The sequence below is a fragment of the Ornithorhynchus anatinus genome, chromosome 4 (assembly GCF_004115215.2).
Source record: "Ornithorhynchus anatinus isolate Pmale09 chromosome 4, mOrnAna1.pri.v4, whole genome shotgun sequence".
NCBI classification, from domain to species: Eukaryota; Metazoa; Chordata; class Mammalia; order Monotremata; family Ornithorhynchidae; genus Ornithorhynchus; species Ornithorhynchus anatinus.
Window position 1 is genome coordinate 133408894 of NC_041731.1, and position 16574 is coordinate 133425467.

The window sequence follows — 16574 nt, forward strand, 5'->3', positions numbered from 1 at the left end:
GCTTAGAACAGTGCTTTGCATATAGTAAGCGCTTAACAAATGCCATCGTCATCGGTAAGCACTTAAGTACCGTAATTATTATTATCCACTCCAGTGCTTGGCAGCACATAGGAAGTGCTCTGCACAATTATTATTAGAAGTGGAAAGCGCCTGGGCTTGGCAGTCAGAAGTCACGGGTTCAAACCCCCGGCTCCACCACATATCAACCGTGTGGGCTCGGACAAGTCACTTAACTTCTCCGGGCCTCCGTTCCCTCATCCGTAAAATGGGGATGAAGACTGTGAGCCCCACGTGGGACAACCTACTTACCTCGTATCCATCCCAGCGCTTAGAACAGTGCTTGGCACGTAGTAAGCGCTTCACAAATACCAACATCATCATAAACCTGGGGGCCAAAGGAGGCCAGGGGCGAGTCACTCTCACTATAACGGGGCACGTAATGGCTTCAAATTAATAAGAGACCGACACACCTACGTAAACCGGGATCGGGATCTTCCCAGATCTTACAAGGAGCCTGGAACCTCGAGTCGGATCGTTTTTAAAGGTAATTATCCCCAGTCTCTCAGTCAGGCAATGGCATTTTTTGGGGAGGGAGATTTCCAGTGGTGCCTGCCTCAAGGCGCTTACAATCTAATGGGGGAGACAGGAGAGGAGGAAGAAGTGCAGGGACACTATAGTAGACGTTGCCCTGAACTGACCCTACCCACACTCAGAAGAAAACCGATCCCGTCGGTGCGGACGGGGATGCTTTTCCTTGTTCCCTTCTTGGCCGCGTGGCCAAAGCTGATGTTCCGACTTGAAATCGGTACTTGTATTCTCCAAAGCGATTAGCACGGCGCTTTGCACACGGTCAGCGCTCAAAAAATACGCCTGAATGAAATCCTTGACCGGAAAAAACTTTAGATAATAGTAATAATAATGGGATTTGTGAAGCTCCTACTATGGGCCAAGCACTGTTCGAGATGCAAGGTTAATCAGGTTGTCCCAGGTGGGGAGACACAGATGAGGGAACAATAATAATAATGTTGGTATTTGTTAAGCGCTTACTATGTGCCGAGCACTGTTCTAAGCGCTGGGGTGGACACAGGGGAATCAGGTCGTCCCACGTGGGGCTCACAGTCTTAATCCCCCTTTTACAGATGAGGTAACTGAGGCACAGAGGGAACTGAGGCACAGTGACAATCACTCCCTCAGTGAACGCATTTGCTCCCACTGCTTCGACTATCATCTCTACGCAGATGACACACAGATCTCCATCTCCTCCCCCGTCCTCTCCCCCTCCCTTCGGGCTCGTATCTCCTCCCGCCTCCTGGACGTCTCCACCTGGGCGTCCGCCCGCCGCCTCAAACTCAGCACGTCCGAGACTGAGCTCCTCATCTTCCCTCCCGAGCCCCGTCCTCTCCCCGACTTCCCCGTCACCGTGGACGGTACGACCGTCCTTCCCGTCTCTCGGGCCCGCGACCTCGGCGTCGTCCTCGACTCGGCTCTCTCGTTCACCCCGCGCGTCCGATCCGTCGCCGAGGCCTCCCGGTCTCACCTTTGTAATATCTCCAAGATCCGCCCTTTCCTCTCCACCCAAACGGCCATCTTACCGTTACGGGCTCTCGTGATATCCCGGCTGGACTATCGTGTCGGCCTCCTCTCCGATCTCCCTTCCTCCCGTCTCTCCCTGCTCCAATCTATTCTTCGCTCCGCCGCCCGGCTCGTCTTCCCGCAGAAACGCTGTGGGCCTGTCACTCCCCTCCTTAAAAACCTCCAGTGGTCGCCTATCGACCTCCGCACGAAACAAAAGCTTCTCACTCTGGGCTTCGAGGCTCTCCATCACCTCGCCCCTTCTTACCTCTCCTCCCTTCTCTCTTTCCCCCGCCCACCCCGCACATTCCGCTGCTCCGCCGCCCGCCTCCTCGCCGTGCCCCCTTCTCGCCCGTCCCGCCGTCGACCCCCGGGCCGCGGCCCCCCGCGGCCCCGGAACGCCCTCCCTCCTCACCTCCGCCGGACTCGCTCTCTTCCCCACTTCGAAGCCCTACCGAGAGCTCACCTCCTCCGGGAGGCCTTCCCACAATGAGCTTCCCCTTTTCCCCTCTGCTCCCTCTCCCTTCCCCCCTTCACCTCCCCTCAGGTAAGCCCCCTTTCCCTCTGCTCCTTCCCCTCTCCCTTTCCCTCCCCTGGGCACTCTGCTCATTTGGATAGATTTTTATGACCCTATTTGGTTAATGATGTGTCCATCCCCTTCATTCTATTTACTGCGATGAAGTTGTCTTGTTTCTGTCCGTCCCGTCCCCCCCGATTAGACTGTGAGCCCATCACTGGGCCGGGATGGTCTCTGTTACCGAATTGTCCATTCCAAGCGCTCAGTCCAGTGCTCCGCACATAGTAAGCGCTCAATAAATACTACTGAATGAATGAAAGAAGGGACCGTCTCTATCTGTTGCCGATTTGTCCATTCCAAGCGCTTAGTACAGTGCTCTGCACACAGTAAGCCCTCAATAAATACTACTGAATGCATTAATGAAGTGGCCTGCCCCGAGTCACACAAGTCAGACAAGTGGCGGAGCCGGGATTAGAACCCACGACCTCTGACTCCCAAGCCCGGGGCTCTTTCCACTAGGCCACGCTCCTCTCCCGCTGCTGTCCAGCGGTGCGGATTAGGATGCTTTTTTGCCCTGTTCCCTTCTTGGCCACGTGACCAAAGCCGACGCTCTGACTGGAAATCAGACGGACTGGAGAGAAGCGGCGTGGCTCAGTGGAAAGAGCCCGGGCTTGGGAGGCAGAGGTCGTGGGTTCAAATCCCGGCTCAGCCGCTTGTCAGCCGTGTGACTGTGGGCAAGCCGCTTCACTTGTCTGGGCCTCAGTGACCTCATCTGGAGAATGGGGATGAAGACCGGAAGCCCCACGTGGGACAACCTGATCACCTTGTAATAATAATAATAATAATAATAATAATGATGATAACGGTGATATTGGTTAAGCGCTTACTACGTGCGGAGCACTGTTCTAAGCGCTGGGGGAGATTCAGGGTCATCCGGTTGTCCCACATGAGGCTCACAGTCTTCATCCCCATTTGACAGATGAGGGAACTGAGGCACAGAGAAGTGAAGTGACCTGCCCACAGTCACAGAGCCGACGAGTGCTCTGCACACAGTAAGCGCTTAACAAATGCTATCGTTACTATTATTATTATTATCAGATCAGTACTCCGGTACTCGTACTGCACCCCCCCAAAGCGTTCGGTACGGCGCCGTGCACGCAGTGAGCGCTCGATAAATACGACCGGGTGAAATCCTCGAGTAGAAAAATACTTCTCCCCCGACGCCCACTGAAGTCAAAGCGGAATGTACTTCTCTTCCGGGGCCGAAGACAGCGCGTGGCTCAGAGTGAGCGCGAAAGAAACCCCGCCTCCACCCCCACCGGGGGCTTTTGAGAGAAACCCCCTCCCGGAGCCCGGCGCGGTGCGTCAGAGGGCACGGGGAAGGGGCGGGAGGCGGGGTCACTTACTGGGCGACGCTCCGGAGGTTGGAGAGGAGGTAGTCGCCGATGGCCGGGATGAGCTGCTTGGCCGTGTCGTCCAGGAGGTCACACTCGAGGACGTAGAGGACGCCGTGCAGGGCGCCGATCCGGCTGGGCAGGTGGGTGCTGCGGAGGGTCCACTCCAGCAGGCGGCTGACCGGCTCGGCTACCGCTTTGTCCTGAGGGCGACCCGGGCACGGCCTCAGCCCGCCGGCCCGTCCGCTCCGACGCCCCCCGGGCTCACCCCGGAGGGGACCCCCGCCCGGCCGGGGGAGCTCCTTCGAAGCGAGGGGACCACCCCCGCCGTGCGGCCGCGTGGGCTCGAGCCGACCCCCAGGGGAGCCCGGGTCCGCGCACCGGAGGGGATCCACGGACTACGGCGCTCGGCACAGCTCTCTGCACACGGTAAGCGCTCGATAAATACGACCGAACACAGGGAGGGTTCTCGGCCCCGGGCGGGGAGGGTTAATAGTAACAATGATGATGATAACGATAATCATGAAGGTACGCAGTTAACTCTTACTGCATGCCAAGGACTGTTCGAAGCGCTGGGGTAGGTAGGAGTCAGTCAGGTAGGATACAGTCCCTGTCCCACACGGGGCTCCCGCTCTGCATCCCCATTTTACAGATGAGGTAACCGAGGCCCAGAGGAGGGAAGTGACTTGCCCAAGGTGAAACAGCAGACGTGTGGCGGGGCCGGGATTAGAACCCAGGTCCTTCTGAGTCCCAGGCCCGGGCTCCACCCACTAGGTCGCGTTGCTTCTCTCCCGGGGGGCGAGGGGAGCGCGGCGCCCGGGCCGGGTGCCCGGAGGTACCCCCAGCGGGAGCACCGGTCGTTCCGGCTCCATTCATCATTCAGTCGTATCTACTGAGCGTTTAGGGCGTGCAGAGCACTGTACTAAGCGGTTGGGAAGGTACAACGCAGCAATAAAGAGCGACAATCCCCGCCCGCAACGAGCTCGCAGTCTGAAGCAGCGTGGCTCAGTGGAAAGAGCCCGGGCTTGGGAGTCAGAGGTCGTGGGTTCTAAACTCCCCGCTCTGCCTCTTGTCAGCTCTGTGACCTTGGGCGAGTCCCTTCGCTTCTCTGGGCGTCGGTGACCTCATCTGTCAAATGGGGACTAATGATAACAACAACGTTGGTATCTGTTAAGCGCTATGTGCCGAGCCCTGTTGTAGGCGCTGGGGGAGATACGGGGTCATCGGGTCGTCCCACGTGAGGCTCCCGGTTAATCCCCATTTTCCAGATGAGGTCACCGAGGCCCAGAGAAGCGAAGCGACTCGCCCACGGTCACCCAGCCGACGAGTGGCAGAGCCGGGAATCGAACCCATGACCTCTGACTCCCAAGCCCGGCCTCTTTCCGCTGAGCCACGCTGCTTCTCAAGCTTCTCCAGACTGCAAGCCCCACATGGGACAACCTGATAGCCTTGGACCTACCCCAGTGCTTAGAACAGTGCTCGGCACATAGTAAGCGCATCGTTATCATCATCAGCAGAGGACTCCGGAGCTACACGTGAGCAGGCGACGGGCGGCCGGGAGTTGCCACGTCCCAGGATTTGAGGGGCTCCTCGGCTCCCCCCACCCTTTGTTCTGCTCCTGGGGTGTCCATCCCCACCCCCGTCTCCTCCCTCCCGGCTTCTCGAGAAGCAGCGTGGCTCAGTGGCAAGAGCCCGGGCTCGGGAGTCAGAGGTCACGGGTTCTAATCCCGGCTCCGCCCCCTGCCAGCTGTGTGACCTCGGGCGAGTCACTTCACCTCTCTGGGCCTCGGTTCCCTCATCTGGAAAATGGGAATGAAGACTGTGAGCCCCACGTGGGACAACCTCATCCCCTTGTACGCTCAGAACAGGGCTTTGCATATAGTAGGCGCTTAGCAAATACCCCAATTCATTTCTTGGCGGGGGTGGGTGGGAGCGGGGTGGCCCGACGGCTCGTCCTCTGGGTCTCCGGAGCCCGGCGGGGGCGAGGAGAGGTGGAACCTCCCTGGCCGCTTTCCTCCCAACTCCAGCTCCCTCCCCCCTCCCTCTTCCCCTCCAAGTTCATTCACTCATCCAGTCGTATTTATTGAGCGCTTCCTGCGTGCAAAGCCTGCACCAAGCACTTGGGAGAGGACAAAATACCAGCGGAAACATTCCCTGCCCACAGTGAGCTCAGAGGAGCGGCTCGGCGGAGTGGACGGAGCAGGGCCTGGGAGTCAGAAGGTCGTGGGTTCTAATCCCAGCTCCACCGCTTAACAATAATGATAACGTTGGTATTTGTTAAGCGCTTACAACTTGCCGAGCACTGTTCTAAGCGCTGGGGGAGGATACAGGGTCATCGGGTTGTCCCACGTGGGGCTCCCAGTCCTCATCCCCATTGTACGGATGGGGTCGCTGAGGCCCGGAGAAGTGACTTGCCCTCGGTCACCCAGCCGACAAGCGGCAGAGCCGGGATTGGAACCCGTGACCCCTGACTCCCCGGCCGGGGCTCTTTCCACCGGGCCGCGCCGCTTCACCTGTCTGCCCTGTGGCCTGGGCCGAGTCGTTTCGCTTCTCTGTGCTTCAGTGACCTCATCTGTAAAACGGGGATGAAGCCTGTGAGCCGCACGCGGGACCGGAACCGCGTCCGATCCAACCTGCCGGTATCCACCCCAGTGCTCAGGACAGTGCCTGGCACAGAGTAAGAGCTTAACAAATAACCTTATTCTTACTGCCGTCTAGAGGACGAGCTTCCGAGTTTCTCTTCTCCCCTCCGTTCTCTCACGCTGCCAGAGCTAACGGGCCAAGACGGTTCCCAGAAGCCTCGGCCACGGTGGGGTCGAGGCCGGAGGGAGAAGGGGGTCCCCGCCTCGCCCCCCCCCCCCCCCACCGCCCGAGATGGGCACCGTCTACTCAGCGCGGGAAGAGCCCGGGCTCGGGAGTCGGAGGTCGCCGGTTCGTATCCCGGCTCTGCCACTTGTCAGCTGCGACTAGGGGCAAGTCACCTCGCTTCTCTGGGCCTCAGTGACCTCATCTGGAAAATGGGGATGAGGCCCGTGAGCCTCACGTGGGACACCCCGATGACCCTGTATCTAAATCCCGGCTCTGCCACTCGTCAGCTGACTGTAAGTCACTTCGCTTCTCTGGGCCTCAGTGACCTCATCTGGAAAATGGGGATGAGGCCCGTGAGCCTCACGTGGGACAACCCGATGACCCTGTATCTAAATCCCGGCTCTGCCACTTGTCAGCTGTGTGACTGTGGGCAAGTCACTTCGCTTCTCTGTGCCTCAGTCGACCTCATCTGCCAAATGGGGACGATCACAGCGTTGGCATTTGTTAAGCGCTTACTAGGTGCAGAGCGCTGTCCTAAGCGCTGGGGGAGATACAGGGCCATCAGGTCGGACCACGTGAGGCTCACAGTCTTAATCCCCATTTTCCAGACGGGGTCACTGAGGCCCAGACTGGGAGCCCCACGTGGGACAACCTGATTCCCTCGTATCTACGGCAGCGCTTAGAACGGTGCTCTGCGCTTAACGAATACCAACGTTATTATTATTATTACTCCGATTCCCCCGATCCCCTTCTCCTTCCGCAGCCCTTCTGGGAGACCTTCGCTCCGAATATTTCGCACCCGAAGCGGAAAATCCAACGGGGTGGAATTTCGAAGAGGATCCCTCCCCCGCCGCCAAGAGGCTAAAGGGCCTGGCGCCCGTCGAGCACGGTGAGGGAGGGGAAGATCGGTTCTACGCTCGGACGCTCCCCCCTCCCGCGCACCCGCCGGCCCCCTACCAAATCACTGGCTCTGGGGGTGTTTATTCGGAGAGGCGCTCCCTGCGTCGTCGTTCCCGGCCGAGTCTACTCATTTCTTTGATTTATGGGCTCGGCCGCTACGGCCTCGGGGTTTGGGGACCCGCGTAGAAGACGATTTCAATTACGCAGCCGAAATCTCCCACAAAGAAAAGAGGGGCCCCCCCCCCCCCCCCCCCCCCCCCCCGCCGCCCCGTTGCAAGCTCGGCTGCTTTTGAGGAGGTCCGGGAAAGAGCCGGAGGGGGGACAATTTGAGGATAAATGTTCTCACAGAAGAAAAGCCACAGTCTTTCCATGGATTTCTTTTTTTTTTTTTTTACACGGTATCTGTTACGAGCTTACTAGGTGCCAGGCGCCGTACTGCGCACTGAGGTAGATACGGGCCACTCAGGTTGGATTCATTCATCCATTCCCTCGACGGTCTTTATCGGGCGCTTACTGTGTGCGGAGCACTGTACTAAGGGCTCGGATGCGGTCCCCGTTCCACGTGGGGCTCACGGTCTTCATCCCCGTCTTCCAGATGAGGGAACCGAGGCCCCGAGAGGTGACGTGACTGGCCCACGGTCACACGGCCCACAGGCGGGGAGCAGTGTGGCCCAGTGGGAAGAGCGCAGGCCTGGCAGTCAGAAAGACCCGGGTTCTAATCCCGGCGCCGCCGCTCGTCTGCTGTGTGACCTCGGGGGAGTGATTTCGCTTCTCCGTGCCTCGGTTTCGACGACTGAAACGGGGATTAAATCCTCCTCCCTCCTACCTCGACTGCGAGCCCCAGGAGGGACGGGGACGGTGTCCACCCGGTGTCTAGAACAGTGCTCGGCACAGAGCGAGTGCTTTAGAGAAGCAGCGTGGCGCAGTGGGAAGAGGCCCGGGCTTGGGAGTCGGGGGCCGTGGGTTCGAATCCCGGCTCCGCCACTTGTCTGCTGTGGGACCCCGGGCAATCTGTCTCCCCCGATTAGACTGTAAGCCCGTCACTGGGCAGGGACTGTATCTGTTGCCTAACTGTACATTCCAAGCGCTTAGTACAGTGCTCTGCACATAATAATGTTGGTATCTGTTAAGCGCTCACTACGTGCCAAGCACTGTTCTAAGCGCAGGGCAGGTGCTAAGTCATTAGGTTGTCCCTCTTGGGGCTCCCAGTCTTCATCCCCATTTTACAGATGGGAGTAACTGAGGCACAGAGAAGTGAAGTGACTTGCCCAAAGTCACCCAGCTGAGAAGTGGCAGAGCCGGGATTAGAACCCACGACCTCTGAACTCCCAAGCCCGGGCTCTTTCTACTGAGCCACGCTGCTTCTCCAGCAGTACATGGTAAGCGCTCAATAAATACTACGGAATGAATGAATGAAAGCCACTTCACTTCTCTGGGCCTCGGTTACCTCACCTGCCCAATGGGGATGAAGACCGTGAGCCCTACGTGGGACAACCCGATCACCTTGTATCCTCCCCAACGCTTAGAACAGTGCTTCACACATGGCGAGCGCTGAACGGCAACATCATCATTATCTCCCACGGTTTACTGTTACAGTGTACTTTCCCCAGCGCTCAGTGCAGTGCTCTGCACACAAGAAGCGCTCAATACGACTGAATGAACGAACGAATGTGGGACGGGTACTGCGTCCAACCTGATTTCAACTTGTACTTAAAAAGTGCGCTTAAAACAGTGCTTGGCACATAGTGAGCACTCACCAAGGCCCATAATTGTACATTTGTCCATTCCAAGCGCTTAGTCCAGTGCTGCGCACATAGTAAGCGCTCAATAAATACTACTGAATGAATGGATAATTATTTTGATCGTTGACAAATATCACCAAAAAGGGGGGAACAGAGGGGTGGAGCCGGATTTAGAACCCAAGTCCTCCGACTCCCAGACCCGGGCTCTAGCCATCAGGCCACACTGCTTCTCGCTCTCCCGTTTCTGTCTCTAGATGAGCCGCAAACTCCCCCCGTGAGGCTCCGGAACTTGTAACCCATCCCAAAATGGAGTCGGGGGCCTTTCTTAAAATTGTTATTATTATTATTCTTATCAAAAGCCCTCTGCCACGTGACCTTGGGGGAGTCACTTCTCTGGGCCTCAGCTTCCTCATCCGTAAAAGGGGGATCCAATACCCGTTCTGCCTCCTACTTCGACTGCGACTCCTGGGCGGGTCGGGGACGGACGGTGTCCCGGCTGATTACCTAACCTACTCCGGCCCTGGCTCCGCGGAAGTGTTTTCCAGATAGTGACGTTTGTTGAGCGCTACGTGCAGAGCACCGTTCTAAGCGCTGGGAGGTTAGATACGAGGTGATCAGGTTGTCCCCCGTGGGGCTCCCAGTCTACATCCCCATTTTCCAGGTGAGGTCGCTGAGGCCCGGTGAAGTGACTCGCCCAAAGTCACACAGCCGACAGGCGGCCGAGCCGCGATTTGAACCCATGACTTTTGACTCCCATGCCCGGGCTCTTTCCACTGAGCCACGTTGAAGATGTTCATCAACGCGATCAAATTCATAATAATGATGATGAAAATGATTTTAGTGTTTAAGCGCTTATTATGTGCCAGGCACTCTTCTAAGGGCTGGGGTAGACGCAAGATAAATGGACTGAACGCACTCCCTGTCCCCCAGAGGGCTCAGAGTGTCCTCAAGCCCCATTTTCCAGATGAGGGAACCGAGGCCTAGAAGCGAAAGTGACTCTCCCTAGATCACCCGGCAGACGAGCGGCGGGGCCGGGATTAGAACCCATGACCACCTGACTCCCAGGCCCGGGCTCCAGCCACTAAGCCACGCTGCCGGAGTCTCCCAAGCGCTTAGTACAGTGCTCGGCGCACAGTAAATGCTCAGCTCGTCCTCGAGACCGTAAGCTCGTTGTGGGCAGGGAATGTCAACGTTTATTTTTGTCTGGCGCTCTCCCGAACGCTCGGTACAGTGCTCCGCACACAGTAAGGGCTCGGTAAATACGACCGACTGAATGAATACTAATAACGATAATATTAACGATGGTATCTGTTAAGCACTTACTATGTGCCCAGCACCGTTCTAAGCGCTGGGGGAGATACAGGGTGATCAGGTTGGCCCCCGTGGGGCTCCCGGTCTTCATCCCCATTTTCCAGATGAGGTCCCTGAGGCCCAGAGAAGTGAAGCGAGGCGCCCAGAGTCACCCAGCTGACGGGCGGCGGGGCCGGGACTAATAACGTTGGTATCTGTTAAGCGCTTACTCTGCGCAGAGCACCGTTCTAAGCGCTGGGGGAGATACGGGGCCATCGGGCTGTCCCTCGCGAGGCTCCCGGTCTTCATCCCCATTTCGCAGATGAGGTCGCCGAGGCCCAGAGAAGGGGAGCGACGCGCCCTCGGTCACACGGCCGACGCGTGGCGGAGCCGGGATCAGAACCCGCGGCCCCGTCTCCCCAGCCCGGGCGTCTGCCCCCGAGCCCCGCCGCTTCTCGACGGAGCGTCCCTCCACGGCGGGGGGCCTCCGGGGGGCCCGCCTCGCCCCTCCTTACCATTCCAAGCACGGCGGCCGCCTTGCAGAGGGCCGGCACCAAATACTGCGTGAGGATTTCGTCTTCGGCGGGGTGGACCCTCCGCAGCTCCGTCAGCGTGGCGTACATCGTCTCGAACTGATTCCTCTCGGTGAACAGGTCCGACACGGCCAGGAGCTGCGGGGGGCGGGGGGAGGGAGGAGGGGACGAGGGGAAGGGAGGCGGAGACGGACGCGACGCGGCTGAGCAGCCGGGCCCCCGTCGCGAAAACCCGACGGCGTCTGGGTGGCGGGCCGTCTTCTCGTCCGGAGGCGGGGCCGGGGATCGGGCCCGGCCCGCTGATCTCTTTTAAACGGACCCCGTGAGCGCTGACCCCGCGCCGGGCACTCTGCTGAGTGCCGGGGTAGGTACGGGGTAATGATAATGGCGTTATTGAGAAGCAGCGCGGCTCAGCGGAAGGAGCACGGGTTTGGGAGTCGGAGGTCACGGGTTCGAATCCCGGCCGGCCCACTCGTCCGCTGGGGGACTCTGGACAAGTCACTTCACTTCTCGGTGCCTCAGTTCCCTCATCTGTCAAATGGGGATTAAGACCGTGAGCCCCACGTGGGACCACCTGATTCCCCTGTGCCCACCCCAGCGCTCAGAACGGTGCTCGGCACATAGTAAGCGCTTAACAAACACCAACGTTATCATTATTATCATTATTTATCAAGCGCCTACTACGTGCCGAGCTCCGTTCTGAGCACTGGGGGAGGTACAAGGTAAGCGCTCGGGCCGGACGCAGTCCCCGTCCCCCACGAGGCTCCCGGTCTTCGCTTCTCTGTGCCTCATTTGCACTCTTTCATTCATTCAACAGTATTTATTGAGCGCTTCCTATGTGCAGAGCACCGTACTAAGCGCTCCGGCAACAGAGAGAGACAATCCCTGCCCAACGAGGGGCTGATTTGCTTTTATCCACCCCCAAGGCTCAATGCAGTGCCTGGCACGTAGTAAGCACTTAAACTCCTCATAATAATAATTTTGGCATCTGTGAAGCGCTTACTACGTGCAGAGCGCTGGGTATAAGCACTGGGGTATACAGGGTCATCAGGTCGTCCCACGTGAGGCTCAGAGTTAATCCCCATTTTACAGAGGAGGTAACTGAGGCACAGAGCAGTGAAGTGACTTGCCCACAGTTCACCCAGCTGACAAGTGGCAGAGTCGGGATTCAAACCCATGACCTCTGACTCCCAAGCCCGGGCTCTTTCCACTGAGCCACGCGGCTTTAATTATTTAATAATTATTATCGTTATCAGCCCCCACTTTACAGACGAAGGAGCTGAAACACAGAGAGGTTAAGTCCCACAGCCGACAAGTGGGACTTCTGGACTCTAAGTCGGCTGTGGACAGAGACGGTCTCTCTTTATTGCTGAACTGCACGTTCCAAGCGTTTAGTACGGTGCTCCGCGCACGGTAAGCGCTCAATAAATACGATTGAATGAATGAACGAAACTCCTGCCGGGGAGCTGCAAAAGTGGAGAAAAACACTCAATGAGGCATGAATATTTTCTCCTTGGGCACATGGGAAGCAGCGTGGCCTAGTGGAAGGGTCTCAGGCCTGGGGGTCAGAAGCTCAGAGTTCTAATAATAATGACATTGGTATTTGTTACGCGCTCACTGTGTGCCGAGCACCGTTCTAAGCGCCGGGGGAGACACAGGGGAACCAGGTTGTCCCACGTGGGGCTCACGGTCTTCATCCCCATTTTCCAGATGAGGGAACTGAGGCACCGAGAAGAGAAGTGACTTGCCCAAAGTCCCCCAGCTGACCAGTGGCCGAGCCGGGATCCGAACCCATGACCTCTGACTCCAAAGCCCGTGCTATTTCCACTGAGCCACGCTGCTTTTCCATCCAGTCTCTGTCACGTACCTGCTGTGACCTAGAGCATGTCACCTGAATTCTCTGTGCCTCAGTTCCCTCATCTGCAGAATGGGAATTCAAAGCCTGTCCTCCCTCCTACTGAGATTGTGAGCCCCTTTCAGAGGCCGATGATCTTCTACCCGCCCCAGCGCTTAGTACAGTGCTCAGCAAACAGCACAGTTGTTATTGCAAGTAGATAGTAATGTTGGTATTTATTAAGCGCTTACTACGTGCAGAGCACTGTTCTCGGTGCTGGGGTAGATACAGGATAAACAGGTCGTCCCACGTGAGGCTCCCAGTCTTCATCCCCATTTTACAGATGAGGGAACTGAGGCAGAGAGAAGTGAAGTGACCCGCCCACAGTCACACAGCTGACAAGTGGCAGAGCTCGGACTCCCAATCCCATGCTCTTTCCACTGATAAATGGAATCAAGGCGAATAAATGGAATCGAGGCGAATACATGGAATCAACGCGTGGAATGGAATCAAATGGAACCAATTCAGGGGATCCGTGATCATCTTCTTCATTTGGGACTACAAACTGCGTCACGGAAGTGTTTTGCCGCCTCATAATGGCAACCTGCTGCAAATCTGTATTTGAGGGGAGCCCAAGACCTTGACATAGAGCTTTAAAGTCAGTTTTTCAGCCTACAGATGCGAAACCATGATGGAGGCAATTTCAGGAGTTGAAACTCATGACTTGTACTTTCTGTTTACATCGACGTAGACCTGACACTTTCTCTTTGTTGGTTTTCCCAGCAAATCTATGGAAATCATATCTGTTTCACAGAAATAGACTGCGAGCCCCCGTTTAGACCGTGAGCCCGTGACTGGGCGGGGATTCTCTCTACCTGTTGCCCAACTGTCCATTCCAAGCGCTCAGTACAGTGCCCTGCACACAGTAAGCGCTCGATAAATACTACCGAATGAACGAATGACTCTCCCCGATCGCTCGGTACAGCGCCCCGCGCACGGTAAGCGTCCGATCAATCCCATCGACCGACTGATGGACCGCTTCATTTCAGAAGCAAAGGTCGTCCCTTCCCGCCCGCTTTCGGCCGAGCCTCGCGCCCCCGGGAGCTCTCCGCGGACTTACGGATCGCACCACCTCACTGATCAGGATGACGGGGGTCCGCCTGTTGGGATTCGAGGGCAGTATCCACTGACTGTACAATTCCAGCAGAAACTGAGAGCAGGAATGTATGTCCACTCCGGCCCGATGCTTCCTGAGGAGGGAGAGAATCGGGGGTCGGGGACGTGCTGAGCCTGAGCGCTTCGGCCGCGACCCCGCCTCCCGCGGCCCGCCCGCCGTCCGCCCGGCCAAACGGCACGAGACCTGGAGTTGAGGGGGGAGTTGGGGGGCGACGAGGGGGCCGGGGGGTCGCCCTCGTCCTCTTCGTCTTCGTCCCACTCTTCCTCCCGCAGGGGGGTGATGTTGTTGCCCAGCCAGATGGAGTGGATGGACACCTGAAACGTCAAAGGTCCGTCGGCCGGAGGGCCGACCCTCCCGTATCGTTTCCGGGGGCCGGGGCCCACGGGAGGGGACCAGGGAGAGCGGACCCGCCGGACGTGGAGGGCGCCGCCGGCAACCGGGGCAAGGAGGGGAGGGGGAGGCATCTTGGAAGGCTCCACTGTCGCGTCTGCCTTGAGCTCGGGACACCCCCCCGAAAACAAGCCCACGGGGCGGGTGAAGGGGCGGCCCGGCCCCGAAGCGGGGGACCGCCCGGCAGGACGGAGGGTCTGCCCCTGGCCGGGCCTCTCCGTACTCGCGGCGGCTCCGGGACAAATATCCTCTGCAAGGGGAGGAAGGCGAGGGGGAGGAAGGGGGGAAGGAAAGGGAGAGGATGGGGAGGGGACGGGGAAGGGCAGGAGACGGGGAGGGAACCGGGGGAGGAGAGGGTGAGGGAGAGCAATCCACCTCCAGCTCCCCCCGGATTTCCTAGCACTACGCTGAATCCTCCGCCTCCTCAGTTTTGGGGGGGGGACCTCCTCGGCTCCCCTCCCCCCCCGGCCCCCCCCCAATCCACGAAAGTCACGGCCGAGGGACAACGGCCGTTCCCGGCAATCCCGGAGCGGAGCCCCCGGGGCAGGTCGGCCCACCTGGAGGAAACGTTCCGGCCGCGTCGTGTCCGGGGAGGCGCCGTCTCGCGTCGCTGCGGGCCTAGGGCCCGGGCACCCCCCCGAACGGAGGGGCGTCTTTCCCGGGGGCGGGAGGGGGGCACACCCACACGCACGCAGCACCCGGCTCTGGGCGAATCGCGGCCCGGGAGGGGGAACGGGGACAAACCTGTCCGAGCTTATAGCTCATGTTTCCGATTTCTCGCTCCGGGTTGATCTGCAGGAGGAGTTTCTCGTGGCTGATCAGGGCACCTAAGAAGAATGTCCGGTTAAACCTCAAATCTAACGCGACCTCCGATCTACCTCAGAATCGACGGAGAACGCTACGTCTCGGTGGGACTCTTTTTCTTCATACTGACCGAAACCGCGTGAAGCGGTCCAGATTTTCAGTTGTTTACACCCACCGGCTCCCCTCCCCCTCCTCCAATTCCCTCCCTCTGCCCCCTTCACTCCACGGAAACCGCCCTCTCTACGGCCATCAATGACCTTCTGGCCAGATCCAACGGCCTCTACTCCAACCTAATTCTCCTCGACCTCTCGGCTGCCTTCGACGCCGTGGACCACCCCCTTTCTCCTGGAAACGTTCTCCGACCTCGGCTTCATCGACACCGTCCTCTCCTGGTTCTCTTCTCACCTCCCTGGCCGCTCGTTCTCCGTCTCCTTTCCGGGCTCCTCCTAACCTAACGGGGGGGGTCCCTCAAGGTTCAATTTTGGGTCCCCTTCATGTCTTCGCCTCCGGCCATTCCCTCGGAGAGCTCATCCGCTCCCCCGGCTTCAACTACCGTCTCTTCGCAGATGATTCCCAAATCCACCTCTCCGACCCTGATCGCTCTCCTCCTCTGCAGCCTCGCCTTCCCTTCTGCCTCCGGGGCATATCTACCTCGATGTCCCGCCGACAGCTCAGATCTCCCAAGTCCAAAACGGAGCTCCTCATCTTTCCACCCAAACCTTTCCTCCTCCAGACTTTCCCCATCCCTGAAGACGGCACCGCCCGCCTCCCCATCTCACAACCCCATACTCAACTCATCTCTCTCCTACAGTCCGCGTATTCGATCTGTCACCAAATCCTATCGGTTCTTCCTACGCATCTCGACATTATGCTCCTTCCTCTCCATCTTTTATAGTACTGGATTCTTCCAAGTGCTTAGTACAGCGTTCTGCACACGGTAAGTGGTCCATAAATACCACTGCTTCTTGGATCTGGCACCCCGTTACGAGGCAGTTCCGTTTTTACAGAACCACAGAACGTTTGGGAGAAGGGGCCTACCGGCTGCTCACCCTATCTAATAATGTTGGCATTTGTTAAGCGCTTACTATGTGCCGAGCACTGTTTTAAGCGCTGGGGTAGATACAGGGTCATCAGGTTGTCCCACGTGGGGCTCACAGTCCTCATCGCCATTTTCCAGATGAGGTACCTGAAGCCCAGAGGAGGGAAGTGACTCGCCCACAGTCACACAGCTGACAGGTGGCAGAGCTGGGATTCGAACCCGTGACCTCTGACTCTCAAACCCGGGCTCTTTCCACTGAGCCACGCTGCTTCTCTACACCTGAACAAGTGCCTTCCGTGACGTCCGCTGCCCAAGTGGGAAGCGGACGGGCAGAGACGACAGAGGGTGAGTGTCACTGCCCGAACGACCAACGATTCCTGCGCCCAGTCTTCAAATCCTCCCAGCCGAACCGGACTCTCCCCAGCGTTCAGTACAGAGGAACGGCACGGTGGGAAGAGCCCGGGCCTGGGAGCCAGAAGATCATGGGTTCAAATCCCAGCTCTGCCACTTGTCGGCTGTGTGACCTCGGGAAAGCCGCCTCACTCCTCTGGGCCTCCGTTCCCTCACCTGTCGA

At 58.3% G+C, this 16574-nt stretch overlaps 1 protein-coding gene across 1 annotated transcript in view; it reads right to left on the reverse strand.

Annotated features, from left to right (window-relative positions):
* Positions 1-16574, reverse strand: part of HTT (huntingtin) — a 200139-nt gene that overhangs the window by 19224 nt on the left and 164341 nt on the right. The window contains 5 exon segments of the mRNA XM_029061948.2: positions 3496-3686; positions 10739-10894; positions 13711-13840; positions 13951-14081; positions 14902-14984. Of these exon segments, the coding sequence (XP_028917781.1) occupies positions 3496-3686; positions 10739-10894; positions 13711-13840; positions 13951-14081; positions 14902-14984 (691 nt within the window).